The 22,790-nt window shown below is 46.8% G+C and overlaps 1 protein-coding gene across 2 annotated transcripts; it reads left to right on the top strand.

Moving 5' to 3' along the window:
- Positions 1 to 2,286: 2,286 nt before the first annotated feature.
- Positions 2,287 to 19,688, top strand: stac3 (SH3 and cysteine rich domain 3). 2 transcript variants are annotated; one of them, XM_015344029.2, is made up of 13 exons: positions 2,287 to 2,508; positions 3,866 to 3,945; positions 5,505 to 5,568; positions 11,138 to 11,297; positions 11,760 to 11,857; positions 12,062 to 12,143; positions 12,358 to 12,455; positions 13,123 to 13,192; positions 13,612 to 13,661; positions 14,559 to 14,662; positions 15,714 to 15,765; positions 16,682 to 16,819; positions 17,820 to 19,688. In XM_015344029.2, the coding sequence occupies exons 2-13, from the start codon at positions 3,929 to 3,931 to the stop codon at positions 17,916 to 17,918; spliced, it is 1,032 nt and encodes a 343-aa protein (XP_015199515.2). In that variant the 5' UTR covers positions 2,287 to 2,508; positions 3,866 to 3,928; the 3' UTR covers positions 17,919 to 19,688. The 2 variants fall into 2 exon arrangements, with proteins under 2 accessions (XP_015199515.2, XP_069042743.1); XM_069186642.1 differs by lacking the exon at positions 2,287 to 2,508 and adding an exon at positions 2,926 to 3,004.
- Positions 19,689 to 22,790: the final 3,102 nt, after the last annotated feature.

The raw sequence follows: 22,790 nt of genomic DNA on the forward strand, positions 1-22,790 counted from the left end.
GTGTTCGCAACCTAAAACTCACTCGGTTTGTTTTTCAAGCTCATATTCCTAAAAAAGACACACTTGTAGAAACTGATGACCACAACCCCTAAACGTGAGTAAGCAAGAATAGAATGATGTTTTTTTTTTTCAAATAGTTTCCACATTGCTTATACTTGCTTGCATTTATCTCTGCCCCCCCCCCACAAATGGTCCTGTGTGCTTCACACACAGGGGGGAGCCACATCATCTCCCTCTGCAGTGCTGCACCCACCTGGCCGCCCTGCACCAGCGCGAGTGAGAAATTCCCCCCCAGACTGAATTATGAGATGGGCAGGGGGATTTAAGTGGGTAGGTTTTGCAACATGAGCAAACATTTAAGGAGCAGGCAAGTGGGAAAGAGGGTTCCCAAGAGGAGCTGATCTGGACTGAAGCCATAGCAATCCGTAGTGTCGTAGAGTTCTTCCAAGAAGAAGCAAAAACCAAGTCTGCCAGAATCGGGGAAATGCTTTCAGTGTGGTCCCAGCCAGTTTGTCTGCAACGGCTCCTTTAGAAAGGCTATAGACCTCGTCTGCTCCTCCCACACCCTCCCCTTCAATTCATACTGATCCAGTTATTGACCAGTCTCTGATTTAGAAACTTATGCTTTGTAGGGAATGTTAATATGTATGTTTATAAAGATCTGTAGAGAAGTATTTAAATAGTTCAGGTCAAAGGATAATCAGTTTGGTTGCATGATCACTGCCTGGGGTCTAACAAAGACCTGAAAGCTCCTGGGAAGTGGAGCCTTACGCTGTTAACAGGCGGTAATGGGGAGTGGAAACTAGTAGACATTGTATTGACAGGTCAGACCAGCCCTGAGATTGATATCCTGTGGTAAAGACACTGGAACGGACTGGGGAAGCCATTGTCCAGGGGTGCCAGTCACACCTGTCTCTCAAAGATTAGTATGACCATGATTCGTTGAATTTGTATAGCACTTTCCTCCCCAAATGCCTTCGAAGCCTTTAATATGCGGGAAGGCACCTACTTCCAGACACTGAAGTGCACTCCCTCCAGCAGCCATCCTGCACAAGTGATCAGGTGCGCAGGTGAGAAACCTCAATCAAGGTGCCATGCTTTAGCAACATCAATAAGACATTGTCCTGCTGAGGTAAGTGTAATTGGAGGGCATGTGTGTTTTTGAATTCTATAGCTTTGGTTAGATCTGGAACTTGGTTTGGGCCCCGTTTTTCTGCGGGTTTGACAGACATCCAACCCACTGAAGCTCAGCAGGTGTGAGCCTGGCCTGTACCTGGAGGGGAGACCTCCTGGGAAAGCTAAAAGGTTGCTGCTGGAAGAGGTGTTAGTGGGGCCAGTAGGGAACGCTCATCCTGCAGACTGTGTGGGTCTTAATGTCCCAGTCTAGTGATGGGGACACTATATTGTAAAAAAGGCACCATCCATTGGATAAGATGTAAAACCGAGATCCTGACTCTGTGGTTATTAAAAATCACAGGGCATTTCTCAAAAAGAGTAGGGGTGTTGTCCTGGCCAGATTTTCCCCGGCTTTCGCCAATTGTGACCTCCTAATAATCCCCATCTATGAATTGGCTTCATTACTCTGTTCTCCTCCCCACTGATAGCTGATGTGTGTTGAGAGTACTGGCGCACTATGGCTGCTGTCTCATCACCCGGGGGGGCTGCACATTACCTGTAAAGCGCTTTGAGTGGAGTGTCCAGAAAAGGTTAGATAAATGTATTATAATGAGATGTCGTCTGTATTCATCTGTCCCATCACACACTGGAGTGTTTTAGGTCAGGTGGCTGATCGGCTGTACATTTCCTTTATTGCTGAAAGATTGGTGGTTTTGGACCAGATTAATAAAGTAGCTTTGACCCAACTTGATTGAAATTTAGAGTAGGAGGTAAAAGTGTTGATTCCATAGAAACCTGAACCTGGCCATCAGTGATCAAGATTTTGGTTAGGAGGCTTGACTTAACCTGTGCTAAGTACGCTTTTTAGAACACGTTGTGTTTGTTCTTGCATTGGTCTCCCTGTCGGTGTTTCTTTGTTTCATGGTTAATAAGCAATGAATACAGTAAATGTGGTCTGTCTAGAGAGTCTGAAATAATCCTTGACAACCTGTTGGCAAATTGTTAGTTCTTTCACAGTAACGACATGATAAAGGTGGGGATTGTCTCCCTCTGACAGACCCCTAGCCTGTCCCATCAGAGGTGTCTGATTTCCTGGTGTCAGCTCCTCGTTGCTCAATCCGTGTCAGCTGTTCCTGACTCCTCTGCACACGCGCGCACCCCCCTCTCCACAACACTCTGGTCCTCTGGCTTCAAAAACACCCCTCCTGTTGGAAGGGCCATTTGGAGAGTCAACCACAGCAAAACCCAGGGACAAAATTGTGCCGGACTGCGCTGCTGGTGTTAATATCACTGGCAAGTTCGAGCCCCTTTGGAAACCGCGCAGGAATTTCCAATTGGCGATTCCTTTCTGAAGAGACTAGAGCCACAGAGGGGAAGAGAAATCCCAAGGAGGTGAGAGGATTGTGTTTTTTTCCCCCGGGTGGGGCTCGTGTATTTTGCTTTGGCTTCAGAGCTGGACACCCCCTACGGCTCCTCTTCTTGTAGGAATCGTTCCTGTTGAGTCTCTCCGATTGCACAGGCGAAACAGAAATGCTGACTGGGGTTAGGAGAGGTGCTTGATTAAAATGCTCCGTGTGTAGCTCTGGTCCAATCTTTAATGCTCTGAGATTAAGCTCCAGTCGGACACCCCAGTGAGTGTTCTAGAGCGTTACTGTTGTAATTCAATCTGGGCTCCTGGGCCCACGATGCTCCGGTTTTAGTCATGTGGAGATCAGGTTACCCCCTAACCAGGAATAGAGCAGAGCAGTCTGAGCGCGAGTCACACACAGAGAGAGAGAGCGGGGCAGAGCTCATTGGTGTACAATCGGGAGAAAGAAGTGTTTGGAAACTGTTTATTCCCGTTGTTCTCCTTGGGCTGGCAAGGCTGGGCCGACCTGGAGGAGTGCTGGTCAGTCCTCGGACTGGTCGACCTGAACGACACCCGCCTTCCCTTCGCGCCGGCGGCCAGTAACACAGGAGGAGCGCTCCGCATGAGGAATTGTTTTCAGCTTGCCCAAGGCTTCGTTATCCCAGTTCCCAGTTTCACCGTGTGCTACTATCGGGGCTATCTTTATTCCATGACAGGGCTTCCCAATCCTGACCCTGGGGATCTGCTGGCGTTTGTTGCAGCTGAGCTCTTTACTCAAATGAGCCCTTAACTGAACCAACAAGTCGCTGGGCCAGGACCCCGCCAAGCTATGCTTGTCTGCTGAAAGGCTGGAGTCCTCGTGTTACTTAAATGCAATGGCTAACAGACAACCTCCTCCATGTTTAGGAACTGCAAACGACGAGTTCAGACCACACCTGTTATCATCAGGTGTGTTAAGGGTTCAATTACTTAACTGAGCGCTCAGGTGGAATATAACCCAGCAGATGTTTGGGTTCCCAGGATCAGGACCAGGACACCTGCACTTCTGCTACTAGTGCCAACACCACTACTGAAGCTATGTACTTGATATTGCAGCTGCCACAGCGGGTAGTTACCCTTCTGCAGCTGCTGTTTCTCCTGCCACACCTTCACCTACAGCTAGTGATCTACTGGTCCCTGCACTGCTGTCGTGACTGCCGCCATCTCTGCTTCTACTGCCGCGGCTACTACTCTCGCTGTCTGTAATGGATTTGTTCCTCATGTTATGCTAAAAGATGCAAAAGCACCTGTAACAAGTGTTCAAATTATACTAGTGGTCAACGTATTACCTGCATCAGTGCTAATGGCAGTGCAATGGTGTAATATAGAGCGTTTCTGTGTGTCTCTCCCCTCTCCTGGCAGGGTGTCCTGCTACCTCAGGAGTGGCCCCGTGCTTGAGAGCGAGGGAGACTTCCCCCAGCAGTGATGGCGCAGTACGACCAGTGAGTCCCGATTCCTCCGTCTTCCCGCCCAGTTTGCTCGTTGGGCAATGTGACTGATCTGATGAGCACAGTGCCTAGAGCCTCTAGCAGAGGGTGATCTTGCTGCACTGTCAAAACCCCACCCTGCCTGAGGTTTAGCAACATTGCAAGGACACGTGAAAACTGGGAGAAGATGGTCCAATTCAGCCAATCATTAACATAACATCACTTTATTAGCCCTCTACAATTTCTTGCATTAGGAATTAATCTTTTCGCAGACCCCAGCTTGCTCTCCATGAGACACAGACAGGGAGAGAGAAGCTGGGGGTCAGAGCGCAGGGTCAGCCAGTGTACAGCGCCCCTGGAGCAGTTGGGGTGAAGGGCCTTGCTCAGAGGAGTAGGATTCCTCTGCTGGCTGTGGGATTTGAACCGGCAACCTTCCAGCCACAGGCGCAGATCCTTAGCCACAGCGCCACAGCTCCGCCCATTAGATTAACTAGGTAGTTAGGAATGAAAACCTACAGTGCAATCCTGGACTAGAATTGTACAGCCCTTGAGAATCTGAATGCAGGAAGAAGCTCCGTGAAGGATGTGAACTGAGACAGTTCTGTTATCCTTGAAAAAGGCCTTGGAAGCCCATGCTGTCACCACGGTCTTCTTTAGGAACAGCAGTTTCCCTGCTGTCTCGTCGATTTGCGGTGAATACTATTATCTCTTACACCAGATCGTCACTGGAATTACAGGCTGCATTTTTCCTCATGCAGGTCCCTGCATTCCTGCACAGCTCTGTGCAGTTTTGCACAGCTGTAGAATGCCAGGCAGGTATTTCAGCACAGATCTGTGCAGGTGCTGGCTGCAAGGAACCCGGGTGACATTCTGACCCAATAGAGTAAAACCAAGGTCAAAAGTGGCCCTTACATAGTAATATATAATTATACCCTTTATTATTATATTACCTTTGAATGCTTGCATAATCCTGACCTCTACAATCAGTTGAATCCCTCTCAGACAAAAAGTAAATGCAATTTCGATCTTCTCTGCTCAGTATAGTTTGGAAAAAGCTGGTTCTCCTGAAGCCGAGTATGATGTCTGAGAACCTGCAGCCTTGGCCAGCAAGCGCAGTCTTCCATGCTCTGTGTGAACACAACCACACACTTATCTACTGTACACCCATCCATTTTCTTACCACGTATTCCAGTTCAGGGTTACAGGGGAGCCGGAGCCTGTCCTGGTAAGCAGTGGGCTAAAGCAGGACACATCTTGGATGAAACGCCAGTACATTACAGGGCAGATACTGTAGACACAAACACAGACGTAGACACACACTCGCTCACACCAGGGCCAACACTCCCAGAAGCCAATTAACCTACCAGGATGGCTTTGGAGTGTGGGAGGGAACCCATGCGAACACAGAGTATGCAAACTCCACACAGACAGCACCCCAGGTGGAGAATTGATCCCAGAGCCATAGAGCTGCGAGGCAGCAATGCCAACCAGTGTACCAGTGTGTGGTACAGTAAGCTACCTCCCATCAGTGAACTGGCTTCCTTTTCCTCAGAAACCCTGTGTCTGTGTTTCAGAATAAGCGATAAGGTGTCCCTGGACCCCCATGACATCCCCCCATCTCCCGGAGAGGACAACGCGGTGAGTGGATCATGGCAGGTCTAAACTCCCCCCACCCCCTTTCATCCTCCCAACACCCTCCCAGCCCCCAACTCGTTACACTGACGATAACGCAACGAGGGATCTACACAATAACTCCAGCTTGCAGACGGTCCGCCTGTGGATCGTGGCTTAGTGATCCGACTGTCTCGTCTGACTGAGTGTTGTTGAATCCCCAGGGGTGCAGTTTCAACAACATGACCGGGCAGCTCATTCCAGACCCCCACAACTCTTTGTGTAAACAGGTCTCCTGTTTTCAGTTCTTAATGCACTCCTTCTTAGTCTACACTTCTGCCTCCAGCGTCTTGCTTCACAATGTGTCCTGAAGGAACTTTGACTTTTCAACACCTTCTAGCATCCAAAATTTGGGCCAAAATCAAGCTTCCTGGTAAGCTCTCCACAAACAATTTAAAGGACTTGAGTAATGAGTCACACTGTTTCTCAGTTAGCATCTCAGTGTAGTGAGTTCAGTAGATGTCTTTTCTTGCAGAGGAACATACTGCGTGTGATGAAGGATTTGACTTTAGACTTTGACACAGCCTCAGCAGTGCACAGACGAGCTGCGATCAGGACTGTTGACTTTATGCCTTCTTTAAAATGGCCTCTCTTGGCCACTTAGGAAAGCAAAAACCAGAGATTTGTTTTCTGTCGGTCGTTGGGTCTGTGATTGTTTTGGGTTTGTCAGGTGTTTATTCACTCCACTGTTCGCTCCACGTTCCTGGAGTGGGACCTCGTGCTGCTGGGAATGCAGTCTTGTATGCGAACAGCTGCAGTGGCTGTTTGATATTGTGGGCAATTAGTCATCACAAAGGCCCAATCGTGTCTGACCCTAATGCATGCCCATCTCAGACAACCTGCTGTTTGCAGAAGAAGGGAGGTGAAAGTTACTCCGCCCTTCAGGTACTGATCACTAATTGTTGGGTAATCTCTGGAGTTTCTCTAAAGATCAGTGATGTCAGACACTCTTCTCGTCAACAACTGGGATAAGAAAGGTTACAAATGAGAGGAAGCCATTCAGCCCATCTACCCTAATCAGTAGTTAATAGTTAATAAATCAGAGGATCTCATCCAGCTCTCTCTTGAAGCCCCAGTTCAACATGACTGGACAGCTTGTTCCAGACTCCTGCTACCCTTTGTGTTAAAAAATCTGTGACTTGCAATGTGAGCTGTCCTTGAGCACAGGTTGGACTCTAGAGCCCGGGTTGTGTCCCTAGCCAACTGTGACCAGGACTCCCCAAAGGGATGGTGCACAGTTAATTGCTGGAACAGCACCAAGTGCAGGGTCACCAAGAGCTCTCTCAGCTCTCCATGCAACAGCATCATCCCAGGTCCCTGGAAACTTCCTGTGATGTCAGTGAGTGGCGGCGCCTCTGCTCCTATCAGCACTGACTCTCCTGTCAGCAGCCATGGGGCTCATAGAGTGTCAAAATGAAGGCTGGATCAGGTGCGTGGGCATTGTCAGAGAAGCAGGCTTGTCCTTGTAAAAAGGTAATTGAACTGAAGCACGAACATGAAACAGTTACTGCATAATCCAAACAGGGGAGTGCATGTATGTTGGGACCGGAGGGGAGGAGAAGTAGGAGGAGATGGTTATTGGAATCAACTTGGTTTTTTTTCTAAATTCATTTAAAAAACAATTCACTCTTCCCCCTTTGGGATATCTTAAGCATAATACATAATTAAGAATGTATTTATCTACATTACACTAAGGCTTTAAAGCCCCATCACCTCTGTAAGACATATTATTCCTCAGGCAGACCTGGATCTCTAACTCCCCGTCCAAGACAGGTGTGAGCTGCCCTGCTCTGGAAGTGCACCTGCCGCAGTGATCTGCATGGGAGATCTGGGATGCTGTGCAGTGCTGTAAGGTCTGTACAGGCATGAGCATTTTGTTGCTGGCTCTCTACCTGCAGGCTGACTGGAGGTCTACTGGTGGTGTGGGGTTTTTCAGTCGAAGCTTCCCTAAGGCCACAACGCTTCTCGGTGGGGGTATATTTAGGAACAGTGTCAAACTGTTTCCATTGGGCGAGCTGGGAGTTTCATGATCCCTTTTGTAGGTTATTTTAGGAGCCGCAAAATCCCCAGCAGGCTCCTCGTTCTCGGGCCGGAAGCAGAGCCAGAAATGTGGAGGGCTCAGGGGAGAGGGGCGGAATTATTCCGTATGAAGACCGATGGCCTGAGAGAGAGAATCTGGGTGGAGACACGCTGACAGACACGCGGGCCGCCGGACAGGTGATGTGAAAAGGGAGCGTGGTGGGGGAGTAGTGAGGGGGGGGTGGGACAGTGGAAGCTAGAGAACAGCAAGGCATTGTCTCAGAGCCAGGCAGACGGATTGTTTGTCCGTTTTCTCCCTTTACTCGTTCCTTTGTCCTTTTTAAAAAAAAAAAAAGTCGGTTTGGATCCAGGGATGAAAAGAGTTCCTCAGGTAAGCAGGTTGGGGTTTCCAGAGTGCGGGATTGAACTGGGCAGGGACTGTTGTAGAAGTGTGCACTAGAGTTATGTGTTTGCAAATGCAGAGCGCTGTTACTCAGAAAGAGCCAGGTTCCAAACAAAGTGCTGCAACAATCTTCCTGAACAAAGTTGCTCTCTTGAATGTGCTGCGTTCGCGTACCAAGAATAGGGATGGGATTCTGTTGGACAGTTACATTTATTCCTTAACTTTCTCAGTTGTGATTCCCAAGACTGTTTGTGCTAATCGGAGGAAAACGGTGGTTCTGAACATGAGCTTTGCTTGGCACCAGAATCTGATTTTCCGTATGGCCCTCTTTGACTCGGTGTTGATAAATGCGTCTTTAACTACCGGTCAATAGTTTTTACATTCCTTGACCCACAGCTTCAAGTTAAATGTGGTTAATAAGAAGTGGCCTGAGAGAATTTAGCTGTGTGGGGGATTTTAAAAGAGAACACTCCTGGTATGTTTGTTTGGCATGGTATGCATTTCTGCTTCTGAGTCGTAACAGATCCCAAAAGGCAAATATTCTGCTGAAATAGTCAAATATAAATATAAGATTTATATTTTGGAGGAAACTATCAGGATTTGTCTGCTAATTCACTGTGATGCACTGTGATGATCACTTCTCTAGTAAGATAAAAATTGTGGTAATGAGAGGCTTTTTCTCTATTATGGACCTACATAAATACCATTGCAATCTAGAACATTATACTGTACCTCAGCTGTTGGAGTGTACTGACGTGGACTGCAATTGAGCTGCAACATTTCATATGCGCACTACCTGTGCACACACTTCTTCAGGGAAGAGAGAGAGGGTGGCGAATCTGTTTTTGCTACAGAACTCCGTACCATTTTGTTGGTATTTTGCATTGAGAGTGGCCCTCCTCAATAGCACTGTTTTCAGTTTTTCAGTACACTGAAGTCACAAGTAACTTCTTAAGCTCGGAATAAATCACCGATCCTAAGTGCAGTGTCCCCTTCTGCACACAACGGGTGAGGTGACAGGGGTTGCTCTGAAGGGGAAACTGTGAAAGCCACAGGACTAGCTGTCTTCACTCTGCTGTGCTATAGCAGGCAGTCTTTGTGCCTTCTTCAGGTCTCTGGCATGTACACCTGGTGCTTTACATGGGATAGCACAGTCATCTGTATTCATCATACAGGTCCCATCGCATTCCTGCAGCCAGGTCCCCACCTGCCCTGCATGGAGCAAATTAGTTCAATCAGCAGTGGCATCCTGGGATAGATATTATTACCAGACAAAACTGTGCTTTGCCTCCTTTTTAGTTGAAGAATTGTAAGAATTCTGAAAGAATTTCAGCTTTGTTTCTAAAAAAAACCCACAATGATCTATTTTTTTCCAATGTTACATGAGGTTTAAGCAGTTTCCTGCAATTTGTTAGACCACCACGGACTTATGTAGCATCACAGTTCTTTTTAGTGAGGGTGGGGATTGTGTCATTGTAGCATGGAAAAGGCCAAGATGAAAGGACTAATGATGTGCGGAAAGCCAGATTTAACCCACCACTAATTAATGCAGGAGCAATTAAAATAGAATGCCCGCAGTCTAGGAGGAATACTCTGGAATCCAGCACTCTAGGGAAGTTTGCATACTGTAACTCCTTGCTCGGTGTGTGCACGTGGCTATGGTGTTAATGCACAAGGCACCGTCTTAAGAGTAAATACTGTAGCCTGGGGGCATCCAATGGTCAAGAAACATGTTTGTTTTTAACTATTTCAGCATTCATGTTTCCTGCCAAACAATTGTTTTTTAAAGGCCGTTCACATGCTTAGGGCACAGTACTAATAGAATACAAGTGAGCGCTGGGATGTCTTAAGTACAGAAATGTAATAATCAGAAAGAGGTTTAGGAGTTTCTAGGAAGAATAAAATTACAGGGCTCCTATTCTGAAAGCTGTTTCAGCTTCTGACAGAGGAGATTGAGCTTGCTGGCAGAGCTGGGAGCCCGGCGGGCCGGTGTACTGGCAGGCAGGTGGACAGTGTGGTCAGAGGGGCTGACTGACCGTGTTGGCTGTTTGCAGCTGTGGAAGCTGAAGAAGCTGTTTCAGAGGAAGAAGAGGAGTCAGGAGGCCGATGGGGGGGAACAGCCCAACGGGGAGTTAGCCAACACGGGGCCGGTGAGACACGGCGAGGGAGGGGGGAGTGCCCTGGGGAATTCATGCCACACGTACCCACCTGTCTCCAGTCACTCCATTAATCAAGAAGACTGATGAAGCGCCTTTCACGTTAACCAAGGCAGCCCACGGTCTGGACCTCAAGATCCAGCATAATTTGGGTTTTGTTCTGGCGCTGTTTCTGCCCTCATAGATCATGAAGACCTGCTTGAGGGTCTGAATTTCCCCAGGCCCTCCTTGAACTCTGGGAAAGACATCTTCTACCCTCTAGGCTGGGTTGTGAGATCTCACCTCTGCCAAGTGACCCATACTTATCCCTCTAACCCCCTTCCCCCTTCCTCTCTCTGTCCCTTCTTTAATCTGGAAACACATGTGATGCATCTTTCCATCTAAAACTACCTTTCCCATGTTGCTGCCCTATTCCAGTGCAGTTTTCCCCTTAATCCTGGGATAAGCAGACTGACATCTGATTAAACGTTTAATTTCCTAATTGACTAACTTGACTGCTGGACAGGACTTACCTGGAACCCAGGCAATAACCCATCAGTAATAACTGTTCCTTCCAAAGTGCTGCTCTTAGCCGTCGTGATTTTGATCTGGTTGTTGATGCTGTGCATCCTGTTTTTTTGAAAAAACAGGTTTTGTGTTTTTTTTTGTTTCTCTCTTCCTTTCTCTCTCTCTCCACTATTTCTCAGTCTCCGCTAGGCTCCAGCCACCTCTGTCCTGCTTCTGCATGACCTGTTCTCTCCCCGGGTGCAGTCCTTATCGCTGAAGCCCCAAAATGCTGCCCTTCTCAGTCCCTCTTCCCTTCTTCTCTGAGCCTTTTCTGTCTTACAGGCCGCACTGGGCCTCTCTTTCCCTCCTCTTCTTCTCCTTCCTCCTTTCCTCTCTCTGCTTCCCTTCCTTCCCCTCCCATCCTCAACTCTTCCTCTCCCTCACTCACTCTTCCCCCACCCCCCCCACGCAGGTGTACTTTATCTACGAGGAAGAGGAGGAAGAGGACGATGACCAGAAGGACGAGCCCCCCCCAGAGCCGGTCAAGCCCGTCAATGACAAGCCCCACAAGTTCAAGGATCACTACTGCAAGAAGCCCAAGTTCTGTGATGTCTGTGCTCGGATGATTGTCCGTGAGTTGGTGGGTGGGGGCTCAAGTAGTAGTTTAGAAAGGAATTGCACAGACTAGAGCCCCGCTGGCCACAAACGTCGCCAGCCCAATCCTATATCATGTGACCGGGAAAGGGGTTCTCCCCAGTGGTGACATATAGAGTTTGTGACGAATGGAACCATCCTGATGACTGCAAGCCTGCATCTTGTCTGGTGCAGAAAACTCTCCAGAAGCCATTGCAACTTGGCGTTATTGAGGGATTGCCACATGGTAACGGGCAGTGGAATAAAGATCATTTCTGGTCACATGTGATCATTATAAGGGGCGTACATGGATGGCCAAGCACCTCAGCCATGTCCATATAGACTGTTTCCCAAAACATCCCACTCTAGGCCACCCTGATGCACCCTCTGTAAGCACCAGTGCACTCCCACTGTCCTGTGATGCAGCTCAATGTCCCTCCTCTTCCATTTCTCCTCTGCAGTCAACAACAAGTTTGGCCTGAGGTGTAAGAACTGCAAGACCAACATCCACCATCACTGCCAGTCCTATGTGGAGTTCCAGAAGTGCTTTGGGAAAATTGTGAGTCTTTCTCTCTCAGCTCAGTTCAGGCCTATAATGAACCAACTCCAGGCCTTTCATTTCCTTGGCTGCTCTGGATTGTTTGATCTAATTTCTTATGGGCTGGATTTGGAAAACCGGGTGAGCAAAGTGAGGCCAGCAGGTAGATAAAGGATGAGAGCACTGTGATACTGATTGTACATCTCTGTACCTGTCTGCCTGCAGCCTCCAGGATTTCGGCGGGCGTACAGTTCCCCTCTCTACAGCAACCAGCAGAATGCCTGTGTCAAGGAGCTGCTGCCATTCTGTGAGTAGTGTACCTCAGGACAGCAGGGCAGTACTCCCCCGGTCGAGCATGGCATCCTGGGATAGCAGCAAGCCAAAACTCTGCAGCACCTCATTGGCCAATCTGATTAATTAAGGGGATAATTAATTGCAGCAGAATGGCATGCCTGGCACGCTGCAGCAGCAATCATTGACTGGAGCTGTCTATGTCCCCCCCCTCATCCCCCACCCCCCAGCCCAGTCGAACCGCACGGATCCCGTTTTCGAGACCCTGCGTGAGGGAGTGATCATGGCCAACAAGGAGAGAAAGAAGGGCTCTGATGACAAGAAGAACGTGAGTGTAGCCTTATGACCTAAATGACCTAAATGCTATTTGCTGGGGTAGAAATCCTATGAGGTTAGTGAAACCTCAGGACACCTGGGACAGTACTGTGCATATTTGCCACTGTGAGCTTTCAGCTGCTTTTCCTTTCCATACTACTGGCGGTCTTCACTTCAGCGACTCCTGAATGTTTTATTTGATCTAAAGTATCAGGATCAATTAAGCAATCAATTGTTTCATCTTCTGTCACATTCTGCTTCTGTAGACCCACTGCAGTGTGGACTGTAATAGTTATGGTTCCCTACCCTGGCCTAATGAGAGAAAACACAGCAAACGGCTTATCATCCTCAACAGCATGGCTGGGTAGCTTATTCCATGCTCCCACCACTCTTCTAGTAAAGATGTTCTCTGTTTAAGTGCACTTCCACATAGCTAAAAGCTCCTGCACACAAGCTAGAAACTCTGCAGATTTGCCCTGCCTGATAAGCTTTCCAGCTTTGGAAGAAATTTCCTAAGACTTTTTTACAGGAGAAGTTTTAATGGTTCGGTTTACGGCACTGTGTGATTCACACTGTTTCCAGTAACAGAAGCCCGTATTGGAAATGAAGTATGAGCAGATGACAATTTACAGTAAATCCCATGTCAGTGCCGTGAATCTCCCACTGTCACCCTTGTGTAGGTTATGATGATGATGATGGAGGAAGAGGAGTCACAGGCTCCCAAACCGGAAGAGGGGAAAGCTGAAGGCGGTGAGTGCTGTCCAGCAACTCTGAGCTCTCTACATACTTTATTTTTATATATCTGTATTAAACTCTATACTCACTGGCCAGGTTATTAGGATCCCTACAGAGTACTGACTAGCGTGACATGAATGAATGTGAGGGACGCGCTTCTCCTCCAATCAGCACTGATCTTTCAGTGTGGGGAGGTGCTACTTTTGAGGGACACGCCTCTCCTCCAATCAGCACTGACTTTCCGCTACAGGGCTGTGCTGCCTGTGAGGGACGCGCTTCTCCTCCAATCAGCACTGACCCTCCTTTCATGTCATCTACCTCATTAGGTTGGTAGGAGAATGTAATACATATTACATATGTCTGTGCATATAAAGAATTAATTGAAAAGCTTGCAGTTCAGTGAGATCAGATGTGTCACGTTCCTTTCTTTCCAGAAAACCCAGAGGGAGATAAGAAGGGGGACAAAGCGGCAGCTGATGACAAGGTATCTGTTCTTACTCCACCTCAGGGTCCTGTGTGATCCAGAGTCCTCAGACAGGAGGAGGTTTATATAAAGGTCAGTCAATCAGCATCAGAGCGACCATCAGAGAGACCTTACATCCTGTCTCTCTAATTATGTCTCTGATTTATCAGAGCTCTCCCATATTTTAGACATTTTTCCCTATATTTTTCCCCATATTTTAGACATCAGTCCGTGGTGGTCCCAAGTGCTGCTGTTGTAAAGGTCATGTTCCTCACAGAGCAGTTGACGGGTACGAGTCTACTACATAACTAAGAAGCTGATGCCTTTGACTTCCTAGCTAGTCATCAGTGAAACAGTTGAACTCTGTATATACTCTACAGTGCTCTGGGACGGGCTGGTTTATAAATGTGTAGAACTGTAGTTACAGTGAACCTGTCTAGTTCATTCACATTGTGGGAGGTGCCTTTTGCGTGCATACAGAACAGACAGATAAAAAAAGAAACAGGGAAAAAGAAGAGCTGAGTTGAAAGAATGAGAAGGATTTCAGGGGTGATTTTCAAATTTAACTTTTGGACGTCTGAACCCTTCTCCACCAAGCCTCTTTTTCTTTTTCGGAAGCTTGATAAGATCAGATCAGATCACTTTATTGGCCATACACAATTTCTTGTATGAGGAATTTGTCTTTTCACATACCCCAGCTTGCTCTCCATGAGACACAAAGACAGGGGGAGAAACGTAGGGTCAGCCACTTATATGCTTGTGTTTGCAAGGCAGCGCTTATCAAGGTCAACAAGGTTCAGTCTTTCCCTTGATTTTCCTCCTCTTCTGCCATCACCTTCAGAAAACTCTGAGCTGGTTTTGTACTGGTGCATGATCCCTTGACCTCCCTTTCTGCTTTGGTGTGCTTGTCTGTCCCAGAACAAGAAGTCCCAGCCTGGGATGCGGACTGGATTCACACAGTCCCACTACTATCTGGCTGTCTATCGCTTCAAGGCCCTGGAGAAAGACGACTTAGACTTCTAGTGAGTTCTCTTGGTCTGTGGATGCAGGTCTCAAGATCATTTGCATCAGGAATCTTATTCAAGAAAAGGTCTTAGTTTTCTTGATTGTCCTTAGTTGTCGTGAATGTTCACTTAATTCACAGTATTTAACATTTTTACCTCTGACAGAACATCTGTCCATCCATCCAGCATGTCTATAGAAATGACCTTTCTTGACCACGGTGTGTTTTAAGAGCAAACAGTTGCTATGCTTTATGAGAATGTGAATAAGCAATATCTCTCAGTTTTCTCTTCTGTCGTTCTTCTTTAGATGTCTGAAGTCAAAATTAGCAGCCATGGATGGCTATTCCTTCCTTGTTAGGCCTCAGCAGCATGGCGTAGCAAACTCAGACCAGTGAGGAAGGCTTATGCATGACTGTTATGCACATTCCAGGGTTATAGTGTTAAGAAAAGGCAGATGTATAATTATAGCTGTACAGTTAAAGATGCATTTGGATGGAATGTTAAGGTGTCTAAAAACAAAAAATCAAATATGAATTATGGCAATCCTAGTTTTATGAGTATCTTCAATCAGTGGCTAAAGATAACATTCATCTTGATGTAATTGATCCCATAACTGATTCAATTAAACAATTAAGATCTAAGTTGCAAGTTGAAGTAGTTCAGGTGGGTAGCTGCGTCAGCATGCGTAGGCTGCAAAGGAACAAGTAATAGGTTTATTCCATGCTGAAAAGAGAAGAAAGAAAACAACGTTTCAGCTGTGAAGCCTTCTTCAGGTGTGAGCAACAAACCTCACACCTGAAGGCTTAACAGCTAAAACATTGTGTTTTCTACTTTCACTGTTAAGTTGCAAGTTGCTTAGTTGAAAAACAGTGTTGCTCTCCAGGACAAGGGTTTTGGTAAGGACCTGCATGCAGTCCCTAAGCACTGGATAAGCAGCCGCTTATGTTAAATAATATCTGAATGTTGTGGCAAGTGGGGTTAACGACATCTGGGATCACACACATGAATAAACAAATGCAAAAACTCCTCTGTGGGGCTGGTCTTTAATGAACTGCATCTCATGTTCCAGCCCTGGAGACAGGATCACTGTGATTGATGACTCCAACGAGGAGTGGTGGAGGGTAAGTCCTGCCTTTATGGGTTTCAACTCCTGTGCCATTATGTAGGCCGATAAGTTGTCATTCACAGTAGTGACAATCTGGCTGGGCTGTGTTGGAGATTGACAGGAATTCTGGGCTCTGGTGCAGCATTATAGCTGTGCTGCAGCTGCAGACTGTGGGCTCTGCTCTGACAGCTCTTTATCATCACTGTCCCAGAATCTGAAGAGGTCAGTTCTCAGGCTGCTGGAGCCTTCAGTGCTTGAGCAGAGGTAATTCTCATGTGGCAGAACACCAAGCACAAAACAGAGCAGACTCAGACACGGACACATACCTAAAGGTGTCACAGTAAGCATAGCAACAACTATCATGTTCTCGGATCCACTGGAGGATAAAACAATTGGTAGTGTTTATTTTTTTTTTCAACAAAATAAACTTTATTCCACAATGTATATCAGTCTTACAATAAGCAAACACTGTAAGATAAATTCTGTTACAAACATTTTTAAAAGGATGATCGTCTGTTTTCAATCATTTAACTGTGCAAGTGGTTGTTGTGGCCTTTATTTTGGAATTTGAGGAATTAGCTTTTACCACTTGCTGTAGTCCATGTCTCTTTTCCCTGTCCTGGCTCTGAAACTGCTGTTGCCGTTGTCCAGTCCTCCGCAGGAGCTCAAAGAGACAGGTTTTTCCTCCTCAGCCCCTGCACAGTCCTTTGCAGCACTCCTTTGCCATAGAGAAATCCCACTTGGCTATGTTGTGCTTCAGGAGTACTGCACTATACCCCGCAAGCACTTGCATCCAGTGGTTTTGTGCAGTACATCCCCAGTGATGCTTTAGGTAAACGTGTATACCACGGGCAGGAGTTCATTTCAATGTGCTGGAGCTCGGATCTGATGGGAACAGGGAGGTGATTTCTTTCGGTCCCTCCTCTCTGCAGGGTAAGATCGGTGAGAAGACCGGTTACCTGCCGGCAAACTACATCATCCGTGTGCGTGCCGGGGAACGGGTCTACAAGGTCACCCGGTCTTTCGTAGGAAACAGGGAGATGGGCCAGATCACACTGAAGAAAGACCAGGTACATCAGCTTGATGTGTCTTGGAAGGGATATTGCATTGCAGCATGTGTGCCAGAGCGCAGCTGTCGAGGCCGAGTGTCAGGGTGCATGTATACAAGTGGGCAGGTGTGGGAAAGGTGGCATGCACAAAAGAAAAAAATCCTTTTTCAGAGAAAAATAGTTTTTTTTTATTGTGTCAATACCTAGCTTGGAACTGCCAGTGGTTTTAAGACTCAGGTTTCGGGTGATGACTTCCAGTGTGTCTCCTTAGTGAGATGAGGACTGGCCCCTCAGACACGCCCACTTTCAGAGCCGGGTCATGTGACCCGGCGGGGGTCTGAGCTCTGATTGGAGGAGCAGCTCGCCCTGACCTCACTGGAGCCTGGTGAAGTCACACGAGTCGCTCTCTCGGCAGGAGAGCCCAGGCTGAGTAAGAGCAACCCTACTCCTGCGCTCCACCAGTGGGGCACTACTGCTTGGGGGATCCCAGTTGTCTAGCTTGACGCTGGGCCACAGAGCTCAACCTGGATCCGAAATGAGTGCCTTCATTCAGATGTGCACGTCTTCATGCCATTGATTTGAACCCCAAACAGTATTTCCATCTGATTTCTTACACTGAATCCTGTGTGCATGTCTAGACAGGGGCTGGAATTGCATACCTGTCCAACTGTGCTGTGCAAATGTATGAGTGCACATGCTTGAGTATGTTTATTTATTAACACTAGAGGAAAACGTGGCAGCAACCACAAGTTGCTCTGGACGTGGTAGCCTGACCTTGTGCATGATGCAGGACCTTTTACCAGCTGGGCATGCAGGTACAGTAGCTGGTATTTATAACCAGGGCCATGGAGTTTTGCTGGGTAACACTGGGCAATACCAGTATTCTTGAGAGATTGTGATTTTGCCTTACAAGTGCTTTGCATGTGCCCGGGAGAGGCTTGAATTGGACTTGCAGGCCTCCTGTAATGTGCCACCGTAGCGAGCCCCCGCTCACACCCCTGTGGTTCCCCCCGGCGCACAGATCGTCGTGCAGAAGGGAGAGGAGGTCAATGGCTACCTGAAGGTGAGCACGGGGAGGAAGCTGGGATTCTTCCCCGCCGACCTGCTGCAGGAGATCTGAGCTGAACTGGATCAGAACCATGCACCCGGCTCCACTCCTTCCCTCCCGCCTGTCCAGCCCAGTCAATCTCATCCAACATGATATTTTGAAAAATTGCCAACAAAAAATGGACAGGTGACTTTGAGTTCCATATTTTTATGAATGGATTTGTAGTTTTATCGCTGTCCTATTACACTGTTCTTAGACTTTGTGTTCCTCGGACCTTCTCCACCTGGAGCCAGTCAGACCGGACAGACATGGTAGCGGACACACAGCTCTTTATTTAGGCTCCCCTTTCTTCATATTATAACTCCACCCTCATTGCAAGAACACATTTTTTTTTTTACTGCAGTCTTTATCAGAACTTAATCCCACTCGTGTTCAGAGGCCAGGTGGCTGCAGCTGAACACTGAAAATCCTCCAAACCCAATTTTTGTGCAGTGCAGCTGTATAAGTGCCTTTCTCTCGTCAAGTACTGGGTGTTCTGCCAGGCTGAGGTCTGCTTGTGTGTTCGTGCTGGAGAATGTGTAAGTGTGTTGAGTCTCTCTGAGCCCAAAAGCCAGACTCTTCTGATTTGGGGCTAACAGTAGTCTGTAGTCGTAGCAGTGCAGAGCAGTGGTCAGGGTTCGGGACTAGTAGAAGGTTATGGGTACAGATCCTATATGAGAGTGTGCTGTTGTTTCCTTGTGCAAGGGTTTTCACCTGCATTTCTCTAATATCCACCTGTACTAATGGTTGCAAATATAAGTCTGTTTGGATGAAAACATCAGCTCAATAAATTAGTCATTAATTAGTAATAACCCTGTGTCGTGTTTAGTTTAAATTCTGCTCTGCTTGATCCCATCCTCTACACACTCACTATAGGTTCCAATACATTGAGATCATTTTTAATGGACAAGTCTGTGTGTTTAAAATTGTATGCTGTGCGGAGCGTTTTCACTTTTGAGAAGGCTTTTTATTTTCCGGTTTGGCACGACACTTTGCTCTGGTGATGTTTCTGTTGCAGCAGACAGCAAATATCCGCTTCTGAATTGCCCAGCAGTAGTGATCCGAGTGCTTTGTGTGCACCAGCAAGTCTGGGGAATATTTACCTTGTGCACAACTCGAACTGCCAACAACTGTGCACAAGTGGTGTCTTCTGGTGTCATAAACAATAAATGTCTATTTGCACCGCTGCATCTCCATCTGGATAAAGTGGCAGGTGAATATCATTTAAAATGTGATTGGGCAGCTTGTTCCATACTCCCACAACCCTTTGGGCAAAGAATTGTATCCTATCCTTGGTATTAAATGCACTTCCATGTAATTTCCACTTGTGTCATTACAAGTCAGTTTGCCCAGATTGTCAGATTTAACAGAAACCCATCTTTAGACAGAAACATGTCAAGATGGTTTTTTAACTCCAATCTTGAATTGCCCCAGTATGAGGGAGCATCTTCTCGTGAATTTCAATAATTAATTTCAATAACTATCTTCCTGCCTGTCCCCAGACTCCCTCAGCAGTGGGTTACCAAAGAAGCCCACCTATAGGTGAAAAGATGATTTTAGAATTCTTTTGGAGTCATAATGTTTTGTATTTGTATATGTGCCTTGCCTGTTGTTAGTGCAGCTGCTCTAACATCGGACTTAATGTGTGTGTGACTGTTCGAAGTGCCTTCGTATGCTGACTGAGTTGGGGGCTGTAAATTAATATCATAGTCTAGTGAATGTTAAACTGCTATGTATATCAGTGTCTTCAGTCCATTAAGTGTGTTAGGGCTGTACTGTGCAATAAACTGCAATTTGTATTTATTTAAGTGTTTTTATTCAAGCTGTTTTGAATTGAAAGGATGTCCAGGGCAGTGACCTCAGGCAGTGGAAGTCTTAAGTTACTGCACAGAACATCAGAGAGGCCACAGATAACAGCAGGCCATTCGGACAATTGTGATGATCTGGCCCAGTTTCTCTACTGAGACCAGCACTGGAAGCCCCCAGTACTACACTCTCACCATCAAAGTGGTGAAGAGTGACCAATCAAATCTGCATGTCTGTATGGAAGTGGGAGCCAAACAGAGCACACAACAAAAATCCCCTCTCACAAGTTGGAATCGAACCCGGGTTCCAGAGCTCTGAAGAAGTAGACCTGCCCTGCACAGCGATCCTCACTGCGCCCGTGGAGACCCACTGAAGATATTACTTACGGTTTGTAAGAACACATTTAAAAGCCATCTGATTTGCATCTGCACCATTTTTAGTCACAAGACGAATAGTTTACAAGCTCTGCTTTCAAAGACTGTCAACTGGGTCACTCTGGAAATTCCAGAGACAGCGTACACACATTTTCCATATACAGTTCTCTTCCTGTTTTATTTTCAATAACCGCTGAGTCCAGTACAAGGTCACAGTGAGCCAGCAGACTCAGGACACAGGATACAGCCTGCACAGGATGTCCAGTCCACCACAGGACAAACAGTTTTATTCCAGGTATATGCAATTTGATTAAATATCTGTCTGTAGGTACATAATTTATCTAGATGGTCTGTAAATCTGCATATCATAGCCAGCACAGAGAAAGCCCAGTATTCAATCTGAGGACAGGTTTACTCTTGTACTTAATGTAATGTACTTAATAATGTACTGCGCCTCAGTCACTGCTATTGTGTTTTTTATTTCGATGCTCTGAATTCCAGGAATGAAGAGAGATATTTTTGGGCAGTGAAACAGGAGCCTCTGTCGACGCAGAGAGAATGTTTATGTAAAAAGTTCTGCGTCTCTGGAATGGTGGGAGAGAGTGGGAGGGCCAGGGAGCGCAGGGTGTGGGGCTGGACACTGGCCATCTCGGGGCAGACGAGATAGACAAGGGCAGCTGTGATATCCTGACCCACGGCCCCTTGTCTCCAGCTCAAAACAATTCTGCCCCCACAGTCTCCTCCTCCCAGACTAGGATAAGACACTTGGACGTTATTTAAACCGCATAGGGATAATCCAGTTCATTCTAGAGTAGTCCTACCCAGTACATAGCTCTGTTTAATCACATGCCTGTAATTCTGAGTGAGATTTAAAGACCTGAATTCGAAGTTGTGTTCAAAATGGGCAGCACACTGGTTAGCATCACTGCCTTGCAGTGCTGGGGCCCTGGCTTCAATTCCTAGGTTGCTGTCTGTGTTGAGTCTGTATATTCTTCCCTTGTTTGCATGGGTTTCCTACTGGTGCTCTGGCCTCCTCCCACAGTCCAGATACTGTACATACTGGTGGATTAATTGGCTTCTGGGAAAACTGGCCCTGTGTGTGTGTGTGTGTGTGTGTGTATTTAGAACATGGATGGATAGATGACATTCAAAATGTTTAATCTTATTAAAGTACAGTATTAATCTGATGTATATATTACATATCCCGGTATGGAGACAAGCTGATACAGGAACACACTCAATCCCAGCAGGCTTAAACAGCAGACAGACGAGCAGACAGGAAGTGGGCACAGGGTGGCTGAGGTCGACAGTGCGCCTGATAGAATGGCCCAGTGTTTCAGACAGAGACGGCCCAGCTGATTGGAGGAGACAGGAGCCTGTGACCTCTGCCCTTTTCCTGCAGAGTGAGGAGACATCAGGCTCCCTAATTATCCCTCCTCTCTGTCACCTCGGTGGGGCCTGTTTCTCTGTGACATTTCAATTGGTCAGGAAAGGCTATCCAGTAGTAAATGGCAATATATGTCTCATATATCGTATTTCTTAACACTCAAGTTATTTCAGTGCTGCTTTGAGATTGCTGGGAAGCTTCTTTTTATACCTGTTTCATTATTTTATAGAATTTCTTGAACTGTATATATAATATATTAAATATAACATAAACATAAGATGTTTCTGATATTGTTTTTGTGAACTGACAAAATTATCGCTTATATGGCCCTTTTCTGGACACTCCACTCAAAGTGCTTTACAGGTAATGGGGACTCCCCTCCACCACCACCAGTGTGCAGCCCCATCTGGATGATGCGACGGCAGCCATAGTGTGCCAGAACGCTCACCACACACCAGCTCTCAGTGGGGAGGAGAGAAGCCAGTTCATAGATGGAGATTATTAGGCTCAAAAGCCCAGGGAGAATTTGGCCAGGGTGCCAAGGTTATACCCCCTACTCTTTTCAAGAAATACCCTGGGAATTTTAATCACAGAGAGTCAGGAAATTGGTATTACATCTTATTTGAAGGACAGCACTTTGTCACTATACAGTACTAGGGTATTAGGACCCACACAGACTGCAGGATAAGCACCCCCTACTGGCCCCCACTAACAACCTTAGCTTCCCCAGGAGGTCTCCCATCCAGGTACTGACCAGGCTCACACCTGCTGAGCTTCAGTGGGATACCAGCTGTGAGTTGCAGGGTGAATTAGCTGCTGGCTATAGCTACACTGCAGTGCTTCAGCACAAAGGTGTACTGAATGTGTGGAAGATAAATCAATCCTGTGTATGTTTTTCAAGATTTCTCGCTCTTTTGGATCGTTATTGGCCTTAGAACTGTGTGTAACGGGCTGCTAAAATGACGTTTTGGAAAGAAATTCAATTGCCGGGTTTATTGCCAAACGTACTGTAGCAAGAATCAAGCGTAGATGCAGATCCAGAAAGAGCCACTAGGTGGCAGCATTAGCCCTTCAATTTCTCTTGAACAGTTCCTCAGGGGACAAGATTCAGACTTATGATGTTCGCACGGTGCTCTGTGCTTCGCTGTTTGTGAGCGGTAGGAGTGTACAGCCTAAATTCCACAGCCTGGCCTCTCTAAAAAGTTCTCCCTTCGTCCTAATTCATCTTCTTTTCTCAACCTTCAGCCTGTAAAGAGATATAAATATGTATTATTCTGTCTACTTTTTGCACTGCTCTGTCCGGTAACAATATTTGCCAACACTGTTTACTTTGCAGAG

This window comes from Lepisosteus oculatus, chromosome 1 (assembly GCF_040954835.1).
Source record: "Lepisosteus oculatus isolate fLepOcu1 chromosome 1, fLepOcu1.hap2, whole genome shotgun sequence".
NCBI lineage: Eukaryota > Metazoa > Chordata > Actinopteri > Semionotiformes > Lepisosteidae > Lepisosteus > Lepisosteus oculatus.